This window comes from Paralichthys olivaceus, chromosome 20, assembly GCF_024713975.1.
Source record: "Paralichthys olivaceus isolate ysfri-2021 chromosome 20, ASM2471397v2, whole genome shotgun sequence".
In the NCBI taxonomy this organism is placed as follows: domain Eukaryota; kingdom Metazoa; phylum Chordata; class Actinopteri; order Pleuronectiformes; family Paralichthyidae; genus Paralichthys; species Paralichthys olivaceus.
Window position 1 is genome coordinate 14586805 of NC_091112.1, and position 18463 is coordinate 14605267.

The 18463-nt window shown below is 41.9% G+C and overlaps 2 protein-coding genes across 4 annotated transcripts; one reads left to right on the plus strand and one right to left on the minus strand.

Annotated features, from left to right (window-relative positions):
• The first annotated feature begins 350 nt into the window (after nucleotides 1-350).
• LOC109631747 (digestive cysteine proteinase 1) lies at nucleotides 351-8517 on the plus strand. The gene is made up of 11 exons (XM_020090686.2): nucleotides 351-528; nucleotides 1147-1206; nucleotides 1297-1389; nucleotides 1957-2129; nucleotides 2986-3244; nucleotides 3323-3518; nucleotides 3634-3827; nucleotides 3917-4008; nucleotides 6299-6460; nucleotides 7290-7479; nucleotides 7566-8517. The coding sequence occupies exons 1-11, from the start codon at nucleotides 483-485 to the stop codon at nucleotides 7751-7753; spliced, it is 1653 nt and encodes a 550-aa protein (XP_019946245.2). The 5' UTR covers nucleotides 351-482; the 3' UTR covers nucleotides 7754-8517.
• Nucleotides 8340-17288, minus strand: LOC109631748 (solute carrier family 22 member 13). 3 transcript variants are annotated; one of them, XM_020090687.2, is made up of 11 exons: nucleotides 16817-17288; nucleotides 15966-16507; nucleotides 15397-15500; nucleotides 14545-14699; nucleotides 12972-13140; nucleotides 12720-12834; nucleotides 11788-11894; nucleotides 11477-11688; nucleotides 11256-11364; nucleotides 10438-10653; nucleotides 8340-9661 (listed from the first exon to the last, which is right to left on the minus strand). In XM_020090687.2, exons 2-11 carry the CDS (start codon nucleotides 16299-16301, stop codon nucleotides 9559-9561), a joined length of 1626 nt encoding a protein of 541 aa, XP_019946246.2. In that variant the 5' UTR covers nucleotides 16302-16507; nucleotides 16817-17288; the 3' UTR covers nucleotides 8340-9558. The 3 variants fall into 3 exon arrangements, with proteins under 3 accessions (XP_019946246.2, XP_069373043.1, XP_069373042.1); XM_069516942.1 differs by having other exon boundaries at nucleotides 16701-16822; XM_069516941.1 differs by lacking the exon at nucleotides 16817-17288 and adding an exon at nucleotides 16647-16791.
• Between the last annotated feature and the right edge of the window lie 1175 nt (nucleotides 17289-18463).

Below are 18463 nucleotides of genomic sequence, written 5' to 3' on the forward strand. Positions count from 1 at the left end.
CAAGCCTTTGACCGCCAGCAGCAACTTTATCAATATTAGATATTTTCTCTGGGTAAATAATACTTCCAAATCCTACTATTTCAACCCCTCTTATTTATGCTTCAATGGTTATAAATATTATCTATATTTATATTTGCCCTTCTCTAACATTATATATTTTAAGATGAATCAAGGCGCAGGAATTTCATCACTTGTAGTATTTGCATTGAGTAACTTTTGGAAACATTTATCCTAAATCTAGAACCGATGGTTAAAGGTTAGTCATATGACACAGGTCACATGGTGTCCTCGCAGATCAGACCCGCCTCTCGTCTCTGAGTGGCCTACACTCCTCCACGCCACGATGTGATTGGCTGAGAGGGGCGGTCAGTAACTTGGTTAATGTGTTTAAAGAGCAGTAGGTTGTAGAGTCATGTGGTTTTTGTCTGACTTCGATCTGACTGTGCGTTTTCTCCTGGTTCTCTGAGCTCACAGCAGAAGTCATGCGGGGCTGGTTTACCGCAGCAGTCGTATTGTGGGCTGTCACAGGTACAGTAGCACGTTTCGTCTAACAAGCTAAGCTAGCGACATGCTAGCAGAGCAGCTAGTCGCCTCAATGCCAGTGTTGTCTTCCCAGTTGCTGTATGTTTGTTTCAGATACTGGTGGCTGTACATAGACTGTATATAGTGGCTGTACAGCACTGTTGTAAAAAATATTAAAAAAAATGAGCAAGTGAAGCTCATCTGCTTCAATCTTAGTTGTGTTATATACACATCACACCAAACTCAAGCCAAATTACTGTCAATTTAGCATTTACTTGCTTATAGCTATAAATTCACACTCATTTGAATCCTGCTTATGGTACCAATCAGTACTATAGTCTATTATTTTTAATTCGGCATATTTGAAATCTATATCATGTCGCCTATAATGAATTAAAATGTAATGAAATCTTTATATAGGCTCCAGCTTTATGTGAACAACATAGTAATAACTATCTTCTGTGTATAAGGACTCAGTTATAGAACATGTGTAAGGATAATCAATCAATCAATCACTCAATCATCAATAAGCAGATCCTCCCTGTTACATTTATAGTCTGCAGCATGACATTAGCTTGTTGGTCCTTTAAAAGTTTATGTAAAGCATGTGTTGTGTGTTTTCAGCCACTCAGGGAAAAGTCGTCCCTTCCCCTCCAGACTTTGGGAAAAGCTATCACGTCAAAGGTATAACTACACCACAGGAGTATTATAATATCAGGGCCTGTTGTTCTCAGGATTTAACCTCATTACTAAACTGTTACATTTCCATTACAGGAGTGATCTCTCTACCCTATGCCGAGATCAATGAGCCATTTGAAGCCTGGTTAGATCTTGCAGTAAGGTCCAGCCGAATAGACTATTATCATGGTAAGAAAGCTGCTTCTCTCTGAAATCTGACTCTGTACTTTTCTCTGCTCGGCTGAATTAGTGATGTGAAACTGAGAGCTTTTTGCATCAGACCAAAGAAGCATGAGTGGATCATAATCACTTGCTACATAGACAAAGAAGTGAAAAAGAAGGAATTAGCTCTTTAGGGGAACTCAACTCGAGACTCATGTTGCAAATTTATGTGACATTTTGAAGTGTTTGTTCCTAAACTGTTTTTCATGGTTTTGCTGGCTACAGGGCTCATTAAGGTGGACTGTCATGAAGTCTATAAAGCTGGTGCCAGCCTTGTCAGTCTCTTTCTGACCCTGATAACCTAACAATATAACTTGAGTTTATTTCTGACAAACAAAGCTAAAAGTAACTTGCACCTGATCCCACCTGAGTGTATGTGATTCTATAGTCATAAACTTGTCATTGTAAACTAGTCTCTCTGCTGTTGGTCAGTGTGGTTTATTGTTGTTTGGGGACAGGCACTGGTGAGGAAAGCTGCTGTGAGGAGACAATAGTTTTGCAACTTTTAACGTCTCTCCTCTTGATCGCCCCCAGGCCAAGTGATGACATACCAGCTAGGGGCCGAGCAGCCACTGGGCGTTTCCTATAAGATCACCCCTGAGACCACAGAGACTGAACTGAATGTGATGAAGTGCTTTCAGGTCAATGGAACAAAGAACGACACTGTCACACCGCAGGCATCGCTGCCTGATGTGCAGGGCTTCCAGGTGTGTATGCATATTAAAAATCTTCAGTGTAGTATTAAAACACTAACACATTTATTAGAGTAATTTAACATGATTCTTATCCCCAAAGACTGTCAGAGGTTTTCACTGCATGATACCAGGTCAGCTCCTGGATTATTTTATAGTTGTAGAACACACTTGAAAACTCTCTACTAGTATTTAGGTGTAGCTATTTCCTGCTTTTGTCAATTGCTGCATTTGTGATCTTGGACCCCGTTCAGAGCTGGTTAATGTCCGTCCTGAGTGATCAGATCATAAGCGGTCAGCACTGAGTTCAGGTCTGACGGCACCCAAATTTGTCGTTAATTGTATCTTGAGATCTGATCACTCAAACCACATTCAGAGGGGTCTGTGACGCTTGTGGCCACATTCTTTTCCCGGTGTGAAAGACATATTAAGCACTGTCTACTCTACCCAATTGTGATCAGATCTCTCAGGATGGATGGTATTATACCAGGTCTAAATAGGACCTTGAACTTCAGTCCTAATGTGTAAACTCATTGACCTGCAGGCATTGTGGTTAATTCCTGTTAAGTGGCAGTAGAGCTTTTATAGACTCTGTTACACTGCAGTCTTAATGAGTGATTTTTAAGTTCATTGTAACCTTTTCCATGGTCTCACAGCTTTGCACTAATGCAAACCTTTAGAGGTGTTGGGGTAAAACAGGTCTACATCCGCATCTTAATAAAAAGTGTTGATGGAAATTGTACAATGTACTGGTCACTCCAAACCATGGACTCAAAATTGAGAATAATTGCTTGATATTTTAATTTAACCTCAATGTATTGCTGTTACTAAAATCCTCCCACCCTCTGTGCTCTTGCAAATAAAAATTTAGTTCCTGAGGAATGAGTATTACGAAGGTACCCCGTGTGAAGTCTGGCAGAATGTGACCACTGTGGGTTACAAGAAGAACACATACACACTGTGGGTGACCCATTCAGAGACGGGCACTGATGGAAAAGAGCCTGCAACACCTCTCCACTATGAGATGATGGGATACAACACACTGCTGGGGTCTCACTATGATAAATACTTGGTGGACTACAAGGAGTTCAGTACCTATGTGGACCCCAGTGTCTTCCACCTGCCTGAAGGTTTGTGGCCTCCTGCTGTTCTTACAAACTGTACATGTACTAGCGTAAAGAACGCATTTAAATTTTTTTCCCTTTTAGGTATGAGCTGTGGGGGATTTCCTGGTCCAGGAGTGGAGCACCACATTTTAGCCAATCCAATGAAAGATCTCATCCACACCTCAGCCTCCGGCCACTCACAGCGCATGTTCAGCCATTTCAAGGAGAAGTTTCAGCGTCAGTACAGCGATGAAAGGGAACACGAGAAGAGGGAGCACGCTTTTGTTCACAATCTTCGGTGAGAGGAGTTGTGTCCATGTAGACATTCCTCAAGGACATAGTCATCTTTAATACAAGGTTTAAGTTTTCATTGCCGGATTTTTCATGACCTGGTTACTTTGTCGCTCCTGAAGGTTTGTCCACTCCAAGAACCGAGCTGGGCTGCCTTTCTCTCTGGCTCTGAACTCTCAGTCAGATCGCACCATGTCAGAACTAGCCACCATGAGAGGAAGGAGAAGAGGAAAGACTCCAAACAGAGGTCTCCCCTTCCCCTCCAGTATTTATGAAGGGGTGAAAGTGCCCGACTCCATTGACTGGAGGCTTTATGGTACGTGTACAAATATCTGGAATACTATAGAAATAGCTATCTGTCTGGCAGGAGACCTCTTAGAATTTACATCTCCTCTTTCTTCTCAGGTGCTGTGACCCCAGTGAAGGACCAGGCCATCTGCGGCTCCTGCTGGAGCTTTGCCACCACTGGATCAGTAGAGGGCGCTCTCTTCCTTAAGGTGAAACATTATAATAGAAGCAGCTTGCCACATGGTCTGTGAAGCATCAGATGTTCAGCATTAAGCTTCATCTGTTAAATTGCAGCTGCTGGCATCTCTCGATATTTTTTGATAGATGAAGTGTAACAGTTTGAATTCCTGTTGGGATGTGGGTCATTGAGGCAGAAGATATACAAATAACTCTTATTTTTAGGGTCTACTGTCATTTTACTGGAGTACACATAATACAATGACAAATGCACACACAAATAAATAAAATTGTATATTAGGATAAGGCATACAAATAATTCAAATAATGCAGAATGATGCAGGTTTTCTTTCTTTTCAGTTTTCCATATCTGAGGGTGTAGGGTGTGCTTGTTGTAGTCACAGTCCTTTATGTGTGTGATATTTGCATTCAACCATCTCTGAAGGTGCACTTGACATTCGTAGGTGTTTAGCAGTTTGGGTGTGATGGATGTCACAGCTGTAGGATAAAAAGTTTAGAAACTATTCCTCAGTATTTCAGTGGTGGATCTGTATGACCTGAACCATCTAACGGATGGCAGCGGTTCGAACAGGAAGTGGCTGGGGTGTGTGTGGTTCCTGAAAATACTTCTGGCCCTCATCTCCAGTTGGCCAGCATACGTAGTGTTCAGTGTGGGGAGATACATCCCAGCTGTGCAGCTTTCTTACCACACAGTGGAGCAGTTTGTGAGAATGTGTTATATTGTGCTCTTATAGAAATTGACCATTAGTTTCTGCGGGGGCTGGGCTGGTCCTGCCTAATGCTGTGAGGTGTTTGAGGTTCATGTCTTGACAAATTGACTCCTAGGAATTTAAGGTCATCCACACTCATTCACTTCTTCTCCATGTCTGTGGAGGGGGAGGTCATCGTTTCCTTTGTACACAAAGGATACATAGAAATGCACAAATCGAAAACATGTGGTGGATATGACGTTTTAAAAGCAGCAGAAGTACTACCCAAAAAAGAAAGAAGTTAGGATTTGGAGTAGGTTTTATAAAAACTAACTTGAAGAAATGCATAGATTATCATTGCAGTGGAAATTTGTGTGAGGATGTTCTGGAGAAAAAACATTGTGTTTGGGTAAAGAGTTATGGTCAAAGCCCATCATCATAATTCTTCAGGAACATCTGATGCTTTTGAGGATGCCGATCTTTCAGTGTTTGTGTGAAATATCCCTGTGAGGGCAGAGACGGGTCCACAAGACAACTCATTGAGAGACTTTCACTCACACTTGACTGTTAAATTAAAGTGAATGTCAGCCTCAGCCTGAATCCGTCCTGTGGAATGCGATGCTCAAAGGCATTCCTTCTCTGGTATTGCTAAGCAACTCGATCCCAAAGAATGGACCGGCTTACTATGCGATTTGATAGCACCCCATCGAATGGACCAGATTCTTTGACAATCTCACAGACATTCAAAGTGTGGTAAGTAGAGTATCTATATGGTTTCCCCACTGCAGAGAAAAACATTTGGGTCATTACTTAAAATTATATGCTGTATTTGGTTTAAGAATTGATTTTAAGTATTTTCTACACACTTCTTTAAGTTTGCAGTGAAATTTAACTCATAATGTAAATTGTAAAATATTGACGATGTTTCAGCCAAACTTGCAGCAAAGCATTTTATCTTTTCACCAAAGGAGGCAAGCAAATCGTACCATTTACTCTTTAGTTCAGTTGTCGACAGCTGCAGACTTTGAGTGTGATGTTTGAACCTTTCTATGTCTGAAGTCCAGTTTGACTTGGCTGGGATAATGTGCTGTTGTGAGGCAGCTGCAGTTCGTCTTTGTGCCTTTGCCAGCTCACAGCAGCAGAGAGTGACCTGCATGATGCAGCATCCCTGGTCCCCACAGACCGGTTCATAAACAGAGCCGCTCCCCAGGGGCCAGTGTTAGATTAACCTCTTCATGAGCTCAGTGTCTCCCTAGCAACCTGTAGTTAAGAGCAGGTGTAACGATTTTCATGATCAGATTTTGATCAACTTTTACTAAATATCTAAAGGTTTTGTGTATGTCTCACTGTCTTGTCTGTTTTTGGTTCTCCTTTGTATTCTCTAAATGACCTTCAGTCTAGTTTTTTCTCCCTCCTTCAGTCCTTTTTTTGTTTTTGTCAGATCAGGAATTTATGAAGCCATAATCTTAGGTTACAAGAGGCTGTTGTGGTGCTGTGAGATGAAAAAGCTGGTGAATCTCTTTTGTATTTCAGAGAATTTAAATCCTGCAGTGCACTGACAGATTAATGATCCGCTTTTTGAGCATGGTCGTGCTTTCCTCTTGTTTTTCAGACGGGCTCCCTGCAGGTTCTCTCTCAGCAGATGCTGGTGGACTGTTCCTGGGGTTTCGGCAATAACGGCTGTGACGGAGGGGAGGAGTGGAGAGCATACGAGTGGATCATGAAACACGGAGGTATCGCCACAACAGAGACTTACGGAGCCTATATGGGAATGGTGAGATGACTTCAAGATGTGAAGTAACATAAACCACATGGTCTGTACTGGATGAGGAGAAATTTAAACTGCTTCTATTCAAGTTGCAAGTTTCTATGAAATGAGTCCAGTTTTTTCCCCCCAGAACAGAACTTTAACCATGAGGAATATTTTCTTGAAATTCCACAATTATCTGTGCATTCACATGCTCCTCAGAAGGTCCCATTTCCACAGATGTGAAGCTGACTTTGGTTAGTTTTGTAGTAAGAATCTGGAACAATTGTGTGTGCTGTAAATATAATATCTTGTATTTGTGTTTGTGTTTAAACACCTTAACAGTATTTGCACAATAATAAAGTGCAAAGAAAAAGGACAGTCTTATAAATCATTTAAAACATGTGCATGTTTATCATGAAAATATCCTTATTGGCTTATAAGTGGTGCTGTCGCTTTTGAGAGGTGCTGCTATTTAGAGCTGATTATAAAATCATGTAAAGTGGTTTATAGGTGCAGCATGTTCAGTACCACGATTTTCGCCCACTTTCTGAGTATTTCTGACTAAATTATGGCATTCATGTTCAGTCGGGAATTCATTATTCTGATTATTCCGACACCACATGAACGCACAATGCATGTAATCAAGAAATTAAGTGGTGCCTTTTTTACATTTTGGTTTTCATGGGAGCATTTTCCCAGCACCAAAACATGCCTGTGAAAGTAATGTTATGGTTTAAATACCACCTTTATCTTCAGTTTTAGTGAGTCTCACACAAGCCCTAAACAGCCTCCGTGTTATGTGAGTAACTTTAGTTGGTTCTATGTTTAAAATGTTGTTTTTCTCTCTGAACAGAATGGATTTTGTCACCTGAACTCCTCACAGCTTACTGCTAAGATCAAGAGCTACACCAATGTGACATCAGGGGATGCTGAGGCCCTTAAGCTGGCCCTCTATAAAAACGGGCCAGTGGCTGTTAGTATTGATGCAGCACATCGATCATTTGTTTTCTACAGCCATGGCGTCTACTACGAACCTGCTTGTGGTGAGTTAACCTCTCACCGGTTCTCAGACTTTTTTATTACCATTGTCTTTCTCTCTCTGCAACTCAGCCCCTCTGTTGTTTTTCAGGTAATACTACTGATGATCTGGACCATGCTGTGCTTGCAGTGGGTTATGGGACTCTGAACGATGAGCCCTACTGGTTAATAAAGAACTCATGGTCCACATACTGGGGTAATGACGGCTACATCCTCATGTCTATGAAGGATAACAACTGTGGTGTCACCACTGATGCTACATATGTAACTTTGGCTTAGATTTGTCCTCTCTGCATTAATCTGTGTGTTAAAGCCACTATTTGAGTGCCTGGGGATGATTGACATCTAATTTGGACATGCTGATATCATTATTCCATCAGATTGAGCTGCTTGATAACGTGTGAAATGTTGATGTTGAATGGTGATGGAGACCCCCTTCAGTTTTTGGTTTTAACATCTGTCCTGAGTGATCTGATCATAAGTGGTCAGCTATAAGTTCAGGTTTCAACGCACCCAAATATGTCCTGAGATCCAATCACTCAAGACGAATCCATCCTGGGCCCCATATGAAGAACTGCCAAGTCCTCTGACGTCTCTGACCAGCTTCAGTTTCACAATGAATCATAAGTGTTTTTACGCTTCACTCTGTCTATACAATGATTTGTTTTCACCCATTGCCACATAATGATTGATGCTTCTTTAATTGCCCTGTCTCACTCTCTCAAATTTTAATGCCAGGTGTGAACACACGTACTTAACCCTCTCCTCTTGTGATCTTATCTCTCAGATGTTAACACCAAGTCTGAACTGAGTGAACTGAAACACTAGAGTTTGCACAAAGACACACAGTTCGCTTTGTTAAACATTGGTTTTTGACAAGTTTATTGCAGGCAGCACATGTGAACAGTGCCTTCATTTTAGCTGTACAAAGTACATTTCAATCACAAAGTTGCATTTGTTGTTCATAATTGTTTTATAATTTACATTGTTGCTAATGCATCAGGCAGAAATCAATCCAATAAAAATTAAAACTGGAGAAGCCATTTGCTGGTCTGAGTGACATATCTGGTTAATCTAACAATCCCACATGCTGTGGATGGCAGTAAGGCATGCTCTCTAAATTCATGCAGTGAAATACAAGTGTATCCCCCTTCACACACACTTGTCAAATCATAATAACTTTGAGTTTCTTTAGTTCTAGGTATTGATAGTTATAGACGAATAAAAAAAAACCTTTCCTGAGAAACATTAGATACTACATGACCTGTGCTTCTGACCCATGCTGGTGTTTTTTCTTCATGTATCACACATGTAACATATTTACAAAAACAGCCCTTAAACACTTTAAAAATACACTAGATAATCCACAGATCCAAGTCATTATAGCAAGTAATTTTACATGAGAAGAGGAAACCTCCACAAAATGACACAAATATCCCTTCACCTACTGGTCACATCACAGTTTTCATACAAAACAAAACAAATGAGCTACTGTACTCTTAAAAAAAAAAAAAGGCGTAGTGAAGGTATGATTGCATGACCAGTCGTATTCCACTTGTCTTGAAATGAGTGGAAAATGAGTCAGTCGCTAGTTCAAGTATAAAGGTACCACAAACGGTCCACATACATTTCTGTACAAAAATATGAAAGTGCTTTCATGAAATGCCCAAATCATAGCGTAATTAAATCATCAGCCCTGAAATTTAACTGGATTTCATGTCCATGTGGTAATTTTTTATCATCACACTGATTCTTCTTAAATCAAAATAATTCTCAAGAATATATTTCAAGTGTTGATTTCTGAGGTATGAGGAATAAACTAGACTGAAACAGGACTATTCCTGACTAAGGATTGGTGACGGTCGGCTGTTCATTTGCCTCGGCAGAACAATGCCTACTTTCTGCACATACGCCTGCAACTGCACGTGCATACTAGTTTGGTAAATGAAATGTGTTTGAGTTTCTTGCATAGAGCGTTTCTTCAGTCCCTGACATGTTATTGCATAGAGGATGTTTGAAGAAGTGTATCAGCTGTCAAAGGCTGTATTCATTTGTGAATAATGGCATCAGTTTAAACAGACAGGTCAGATCTGGCTCGCTAGATGCTGCAGCTCCAGCTCCTCTGTGCTGCTGGCTGATTGGCTGACAGACTCACACTTCTCAGGGTTGTCCTTGGCGGGAAGCGACCTGCAGGAGGTGACACACAAAGCACACAATGCCTGAGCTGAGGAGGGTTTTTCTCATGGGAGCAGACTGGGTGATAAAAGTTCATGGTCATGGAGGCTGAGAAGCAACGCACACTAAAAGCTCTCAGAACTTTCAACCTGTATTGCAAACCACTTTCAGGTGGTTTGTAGGGTTAATGCGGCCCCTAAAGTCTATGCAATGGTTTTAATAGTACATTTGGTGTGTGTGTGTTGTTTGTTTTACCTGTTTGTTCTGCTTTTTTTTCTTTTCTTATTTTTTCCCATTGTTAACATTGGGTCACTAAGGGTTGTATAAAAAACTTTCCCTGGATAATATTATAAATGAATTGAGACAATGAAGGGACGGGGATGTGTTAAGGTGGGGTCAGTTGTAGAGTTTGGATATGTGAGTGGATGAAAGTAAAGCTGTTTGTAAATATGGAAGAAAGAGACATGGAAGCAATATTTTTAAATGTTGTAAAAAGTGGATTATGTGTATTTTTAACTTAAAGTTGGAAAAAGCTAACATCTGACTGAGAATAAGCCTGAACTGTGATAACACTTCAACACCTGATGAGCAGCAAGTCAAAGTGTTAAAAGAATGAAGAAAATCACTGAGTGTTACTTTTAGCTCAGTGATTTTCACACTTCACTCCTTGTATTTAGTCTGCTTACAAGTTTGTTCTTTAGTGAGAATCCAAATACAAGGAAATTCACCACTAACTCTTCACCGCAACTTTACTTTTTTCAGGAAGGTAAACAGAGGTCACCTTTTACCTCATCATGTCCCAGTTCTCTACGTCCTCCACCGTGTCAGGAAGAGGTCTGTTGGCAGTTTCTGGCAACGCCAGGGCCAGGACGGCACCCAGCAGCGGGGAGATACCGAAGATAACCAGAGGTATTGTGGAGTTGTGGGTATCAAGCATGTTGATGATGGGTGCTAACACACCACCAATCCTGGCAAACATGCAGGAGACACCTATTCCGGTTTGCCTATGGGGACACAAGAAAACGATATTAGCCGTGGGTTAATTCAGGGGTCGCATCCTTCAGAGCCTGCATTTGAAGACCGATTGCATCACAACAGCAAGACAAGACTGCCCCACTTTGAAGGCTCCTCAACATGAGGCTGACAAATGAGTCCTTCCATCCTTGAGAGAAGAAAACTAAAATCGCTGGATCCTTTCCTGGGCCAAACTATCCCAGGATTCATTGCCCTGCAGTGACAAACGTTTTTTCAAAGACGCTTAAAGGTTTTTTAACACGTGTTAAAAAAAACAAGGGACGTTAAATCTTTCTTGTGTTCAATTTCAGCTCTGTTGATAGACAACAGCAGTGAGGGCAAGACAAGCTGGTGTCACTGATTTCGAAAATCCTAGACTAGACTTTTGCTTTGGCCTAATTGTCTACGAGGCCCACGAAGAAGGCAATCTTTGTGGGCCAGGTAGACTGCGTTCTCCCAAGGATGCAACCCCTGAATTTAGACAGAGCTGTTTGTATTGAATTAACCCAACAGAGATAACAATAGTGTAAATAATGATGATGTGTGTTTGAGAAAACTCATGAAGATGCACAGACACACATTGGTGTCTTACCGTATCACAGTGGGGAATATCTCAGCAGTGTACACGTAAATGACAGCAAAGGAAGCAGTTATACCAAACTTCCCCAACATGGCGAGACCAGTCACGACATTGGGCTGACCTAGAAACCAAGGGGGAGGTGAGGAAAGACAAAGAAAGTATCCCAGTGATGAAAGTTGTTTACATTCCTGTCAGAGAACTGTATGAATGCTAATTCCCAGCGTCCGTCTGACCTTCAGGGACGGTGAGCATTAGCAGACAGGCGAGGCCTCCAATAGCCAGGAAGCCTGTTTGGGAGAGTCGGCGGCTGCGGGGCAGGACGAGCAGGACCAGAGTGCGAGCCGGAATCTCAACCAACCCGAACACAAACTGGTTCAGATAGAGATCAGTCCCTAACCTGGACACGCCCAGAGAAAGCCCATAGTAAACCAGCACATTCACAAACCTGGGGATTGCAAAAGAGGGGAAAGGGCAAAAAACATTAATCGAAGAAAAGAAAGAGAAAGAAGACAGGAATAGCAACTTCATGAAACACAAGATTTACCAGATGTAGAACAAGATGAGAGCTCTCTTCCTCATCTGAGGGGTCCGAACAAGATCCACCGCTGAGTAACTTTGCGTCCTTCTACCTATAATCTCACACTTTTCAACCTTATGCACACACACACACACACACACACACACACACACACATACAGACAGACATAGAAACTAAGAAAATATAACGCTCTTTATCATTTCCATCAAAATTTCATGAACAACCTTAAACTGACAATTACCTGATCCTACTAGTGTATTTCTGAGTTATCTTATTCCTCTGTTAGAGTTCTATTCTTCTCCAAAAATACTCAATACCCGCAAATAAACTTTTCCATACACTGAGAGATAGCTTGCCATGACAAACACAGGCTATTTGACTATAAAATAAGTACATTTAACTATCCAGTGGTGGATCTAGAATTTTTCTAAATCCATTAAGGGGCGAATTAACACGAAGGGGAAAATTATACATCTAACTTCAATGTACAATTCCTTATTAAATAAGGTGCACATTTAAGGCTACATCCATACAACTAAGTTTAGAAACTAACATTCACCACTCACATACAGGCATGCTGTCCTGTTTACTTAAGTGGTCTTGTGATATGCGTCTGCAGATATGTTAGTATAGAGAGGGATTAGAAGTGATAGCCAAGCTGAAATGCTTGTGTGAATAGAGATCATTTTTATTTGAAAATGGTGTTTTCACATTAAAGCAGTATGGATGTAGCCTAATTCCTTGTTTACTGTTTGCTCTACAGCTTTAAGCAAAGCTACACATCATTGAATATATTTAGAATATTGTTGCTTGTTCAAGACTACAGGACAGGGGCACATCAGGGGCCAACCAGAAGGACATCAGTGATAGTTGGACACAAAAAACACTTTAACGGCTTCTATAGCTTGAGAGTGTGGGGGGGAAATACACAGTTTTACCTGTGTGACTGGGGGTAAAACTCGACCATTAACAAGCGCTGCCTTGCGGAGGAGTGCAATGGCTTCCTCTCTCCTGTCGTTGGCCAACAACCATCTGGCAGAGTGAGGGACCACCCTGACAGGAGAAAAGGGACAGGAGAGGATAGAGGAGAGATAGAAATAAGAGTTTAGGAGTAGATTAGGATCACAAAAAGGGTATTCATGTGCATGGCGTGTATGAATACACAAAGGATGTAATGTTGAATCTCCCACCATATGTAGAAGATGAGGAGGAAGCCTGGAGCTGATATAGCCAGCTGCAGCTTTCTCCAGTCTCGGATGAGATATGCCACGCCTGCTAGCAGCATGTAGCCCAGGCCGAAAGCATAATCCGTGATGATACCGGCCAGCATGCGTCTCTTAGTGCAAGTCCACTCAGTGCCTGAGGGGGAGGAGGAGGAGGAGGAGGAGGAGGAGGAGGAGGAGGAGGAGGAGGAGGAGGAGGAGGAGGAGGAGGAGGAGAGGGGAGGGGAGGAATCATGGGTATTGGTGTTTTGGATCTTCAAGGTAAAGGGCAGGGTTCGTGCTCTGGGTTTGGACAGGAGGTGGCACAAAACAGCATGACACATTATTACATTTGAAGAACCCTTTCTGATAAGATGAATTTATTCATCCACTGGTTCTTTTGAATGAATCTGAACATTTGTACCTGTTACTAAACTTCCCAGGGGAAACAACTGTCTTTTCTTTGTCTCATGAGAAATAAATAATCTTATTTGAAGATGTCTAAATTCTGATTTGTCTGCCCTCAACCCCCTTAGGTGAAAAGAGGAGCTGTAGACTAGATACATCCAACAGAGATGATCCTGACCAGAATTTCTTCTGGTGTGCTCATTGTCTGGATATTGTGTGCAGAGTTTTTCATAAACAGTCTTGCAGAGTAAAGATAGAAAACTTGTTGTTCATCCTACCTGGTCAGCTAGTCAATGTTTTTCATAAAAATTATATTGATGTAACTAGTGGAATTTTTTTTGATACCATGCATGTCGATTATTTCTGGAGTTAGTTAAGCAGTCAACAGAATCTTCAGACACAAGTTCACAACTTTTCTAAACAAAATCTCTGTGGTTCCGTTTGATATAAAGCTCTTACTTTGTAGAGAAACTGCTAAAAAGGAAGTGATTCTATGAATGTTGTTGCACTGATGGAGATCAGCACCCACTGAGTCAGAAATATTGAAGTACAACACAAATTATCAACAGATCTGACGTCTATTTTGACCCTTGGTTTCACCTAGTAACCGCTGCACTAGGTTATCCGAGGACAGAGACGAACTTGATCCACAGACTGAAGGCACACTGCCCCGCCCCCACTGACTGCAAAGGTGATCTGTTTATTGAAATTGAACGTATCGTATAGCTTGTCTAGATCACACCCAATTTGACACTGCACTTCCCTGGGACACTAAGAATACTCATGCCAAGTGTGAAGCCGTGAAGATGAACAGCTTGGGAGACACGTTTTCCACAGACAGACATTTGTGGAATTAGTAGGTAGATGAGGAAAATGTCCTATTGAACTTAACCAGAGCTAATTTATGTCTACGAGAAAGAGGCAAGACAAAGACTTATTTTATTCTTAATTTCTCTTTCTCCTGGGATCTATCTATCAACCAGTTTCCATAGTCCAGTATGCGAGGAATCCAAACTCCCTGCAATGTAGTCTGCCTTCCATTCCATGGAAACCCATCCAGTACAGTTGGTGAAATGTGTCATAATGCTTTCAAAACCATTAGTGCCACTGCAGCAGTCTTCTTGATGTTTGTGTTTGTGTGTTTGGGTCATACCAAGTACAAAAGCATTGATGATGACTCCAGATATCGTGGCGCCAACCAAGAAGCGCAGAATCATATAGACGAGGAAATTGGGTGCGAAGGCAACAGCGACTCCAAACACAGTCTGAAGAGCGATGGACAGCAGCAGGACGAAACGTCGGCCGTACCTGGAGCAGAAGGAGAAGAGCTGGTTATAAGTATGCCTTCGATGTGCATGAGTGAATCAGTGGCTGTGATAGGGTGAGACCTGAGTGTGAAAACTGCCAAAAAACCTTCAGAGTTGCTCCATAGAGAGTTTAAGTTTACCATGAATATTTTATGAGATTTCTGAGATAGTTTCACCAGAGAGAGGATGGGGTGGGGTGGGGTGGGGGCAGAGGGGTTTTGATTGACTGGTTGGTTTGTCTGTAGGTTGGTTGGATGGTTGGTTGGATTTTCTTCCAATGTTTTAATTTGCTTTCTTCTAATTGTTTTTTAAGCTGCATGATAAAGTACCTCAATACATATTTTATAATTCAGCTTTATCATGAACAGCTTGAAGATGATTGAGAATTGTGTGATTTACTCCAAAGAAAAAGCTTTTTATTGACTCTGGTTTTCGACACATTGAATAATCGAGTTTAAGTGGAGCAGTTGTAAAACCCTCATGTGCATCTTCATCCCTTCAACTCAATCAGTATAATCAGTATGAATCAACTGCCCCTATTAGACACACCACACACCCAGGATAACGGCTGTGTGTGTGTACACGTGTGTACACCTGCATGCTCTGATGTCAGGGATCTGACTGTGTATTGTTGTGTCTGTACAAAGTCAGAGGTTACAGGGCTGCAGGCTCATGCAGAGCAGAGCAGCGGGGCCTACCTGTCAGCCATGGCTCCAAATAACACAGACCCCACCAACAGGCCAAACATGTAGATGGACGAGCCCAGGCTGTTCAGTCCAGCTTTGTCGCACACCAGGTCCCACTAGAAGATGGAAAACTCAGCAGTGACTATTATGGTTACCACATCACACACATATGGGTGTGCTTTTTGCACATTTCGCACAGAATAGGCGGAAATCAATGGGGGTCCAGCTCATATTTGGCCCACTGGTGAGTTAATCTGGCCATGTGTGGTACAAAATGTATCTGTCAGCACATGACCAGGATAAAAACACTTTATATCTTGTGGTAACATGTGGGTAAAGATTCGATTTTTCCATTGGTTTACACATGGTACACAAATAAAACTTTAATTACTACGAACATAGTTATTATTATTGCTGATATCACTTCAATTATCCATCCTGTATAGGTTTTATTTTATTTGCTCCCCTCATTTTGTGGAGTAGAACTATTCCACCTGTGTCTAAGCAGGAAAGTGACTTTCTAAATAGCTAAAGTGGCAGTTCACAAAAGATTTAAACATCATTTCAATTTTCCCATGTACCTCTGTGACCGTGGTACTCTGGAAAGTGTCCTGGCTGTACACCCATCCTCGGCCACACGGAACGCGCTCGGTCCGGTTGTCTTGCAGCGGGACGCCAGTGGAGGAGCAGGGGGAGTACAGGAGGCTGAAGTTCACGCTCCCCGGAACCGAGGACAGATCTGCGGCCACTGAACTCGAGTTGAAGCCTCGGCAGCGGTGCGGCGGCGTGGCTCCTGTGAAGATGCTCACCATCATGTGAAAGGCGAGGAGAATCTGGGGTAAACAAATCCATACGTACAGAATCTTCTGATATCTGCCAAAGCCTCCGATGGCAGAGAGGATCTGGTCGAAATTCATCGCAAAAGGGGGGAATGTGGGCCAATATGGAGAGTGGGTCTTCTATAGTGGGTGGAAGGACGCGATGGTTGCGCGTAAAGACCCCGAACACAATAAATCACAGAGGCTGGTTTGTTCCTCAGGAGGTAAACAAGGTGAATCAAGTCCCATATGGTGCTGTGGTCAGTCCATCTGCAGTGTGCCACCATCAACAGTCCTGAAATGACCTGAAAACATCAACAACATTTAGTTGAAATGCAGAATATAGATTCCAAACATCATGTGGAAAAGGGAAAAGTAAACGCGTCAGCTTCATGCATTGAAAACTAAAGATTTATAAATAGAAAAAGGCGTGCGTAAATGTACAGCCTGTAGTCCTGTGTTTGTTTTCATGCCCTGGATGCAGAGAGACGCACGCACATTGGGGGCAGCTGTGGTGCACGTATGGATGTAATGTATCCGTCACTTTGTAGGCAGGATCAAAGCATCATTACAAAATCACATAAAAAAAAGACGCTCCAGTGCAAGAATCCCACCTCTCCACTGACGCGCTGCACTGATCCTACTGCGTTTAACGTGCTGTGTGTTTGACTTGATCTGTGCATTACCCGCTCCTGCACATTCAGAGTAACGGGTTCTGTATTTATATACAACACAGACAAAAACATGCCTGTATATGTGCAACAAAAGCTCATTGTATCCACATTAGCTCTCTGCTGACATCTGCTGTCGGAACAGTGGACTAGATGAGCCCTCTCACCCCCGACCTCAGTCCGTCTGCTGTCTGTCTGCCTGTCAGCGAAGCTCAACACATGAGGTCACCATGTGTTTCTACTGTTTTTACTGCATATTCAAACAATTATGTATTTTATAATAACCAGTGAGGAGTCACATTCATCTACTTCTGCTGCTGAATATGTGTTTCATATCTCGACTTATTTGCTTTTATTATTTCTACTAAGACTATTTACCTTTCTCCGGTTTTAACAAGTGTCTTTGAGCATTGTTAAAAGTTCTACAAAAACATATTACGATGATGATGATGATTATTATGTAGACTGTGGCCCCTGTTTAGAAGTAACTGCTGGACTTTGTTTGATATGCATTTTTTTGCCATCATAAGGGCTACAATAATAATAATAATAGTTACAACAATAATAATACTTGATTAATGAATTGTTGTGATTATAGTACATTAAACGTGGCACCATTTAAGTGTGTGCTTTTGGGCATTCAATAAATTTGGCTATCAGAAAAACATTCAATATTATTAACTAACCAAAATTACCACATCAAAAGCTAGCAAAGTTGGAGGATTTGGAGTTCTTGACAGTGTAGAGGTCGGCAAAATTCACACTTATGCAAAATTAATAAGATGTGTTTTAAAGAAAAACCTTTATTATGAAAATAATAAAAGTATAAACACACAAACTAACCAAAAGTGTACTTAATATATACAGATGTGCAGATGTGTATGCAAGTATGCATGTGTCTGTGTGTGTGTGAGTTTGTGAGTGAGTGACTGAGATTCAACATGGCTGATGGCCCCCTGGAGTGGTGGGACCATGTGGCTGAGATCACATGTATGTATTAAGTTTGTGGAGATGAGTGTGTGAGGTGTTGGTTCCAAGTTAAAGAAAGTAGTTAGACGCATGCAGAGAAAATGAATAGCATAACATACATACAGCATATAAGTCAATCTTATAAACATCACCTGAAATAGAAATAGAATTAAACAGTTCTTTGCTTAGTCTCGCGTAATAATAAAGCCCAGTTGTATTACCTGTCCATGAAAAAGGGGGAAAGGCCCTTTTTGGATTTGCTGTTTGAAGTCCAGTGAAGTGATCTTGTTGGTTTGTGGCTCCTGTTGTGCATTTGCTGGTCAGACCTTGTGTCGTGGCCAATTGTGCTGAAGTTTTTAGGCAGGCTCTTGCGTCGCTGCCATTGGAAGGTTTTAGCAGTCTGCTACAGGCAGGCCTGCTTGAAGTTGAAGAGCTTGGGTAGGGAGAAAGTCTCCCTGGCTGGGTGAGCAGGAGCAGAGAGGATCACTGGCTCCCCTCTGCCCCCCCTGGAAGACATTGCCAGCTCCCGCTGCCTCAGCAGAGTGCAGAGAATCTCCAGGGACAGTTTTGGAAGCTCTCCTATGTCTTCAGAGCAACAGAGACATGTGGTCAGCCTTTTGG

Coding starts and splice junctions, on each gene's coding strand:
- LOC109631747 (XM_020090686.2), top strand. CDS start 483: ATGCGGGGCTGGTTTACCGCAGCAGTCGTATTGTGGGCTGTCACAG. Junction 529..1,146: donor CGTATTGTGGGCTGTCACAG/GTACAGTAGCAC, acceptor GTGTGTTTTCAG/CCACTCAGGGAAAAGTCGTC. Junction 4,009..6,298: donor AGGGCGCTCTCTTCCTTAAG/GTGAAACATTAT, acceptor CTTGTTTTTCAG/ACGGGCTCCCTGCAGGTTCT.
- LOC109631748 (XM_020090687.2), bottom strand. CDS start 16,301: ATGAATTTCGACCAGATCCTCTCTGCCATCGGAGGCTTTGGCAGATAT. Junction 14,700..15,396: donor TTTGGAGCCATGGCTGACAG/GTAGGCCCCGCT, acceptor CTTCTGCTCCAG/GTACGGCCGACGTTTCGTCC. Junction 11,689..11,787: donor CTCATCTTGTTCTACATCTG/GTAAATCTTGTG, acceptor TGCAATCCCCAG/GTTTGTGAATGTGCTGGTTT.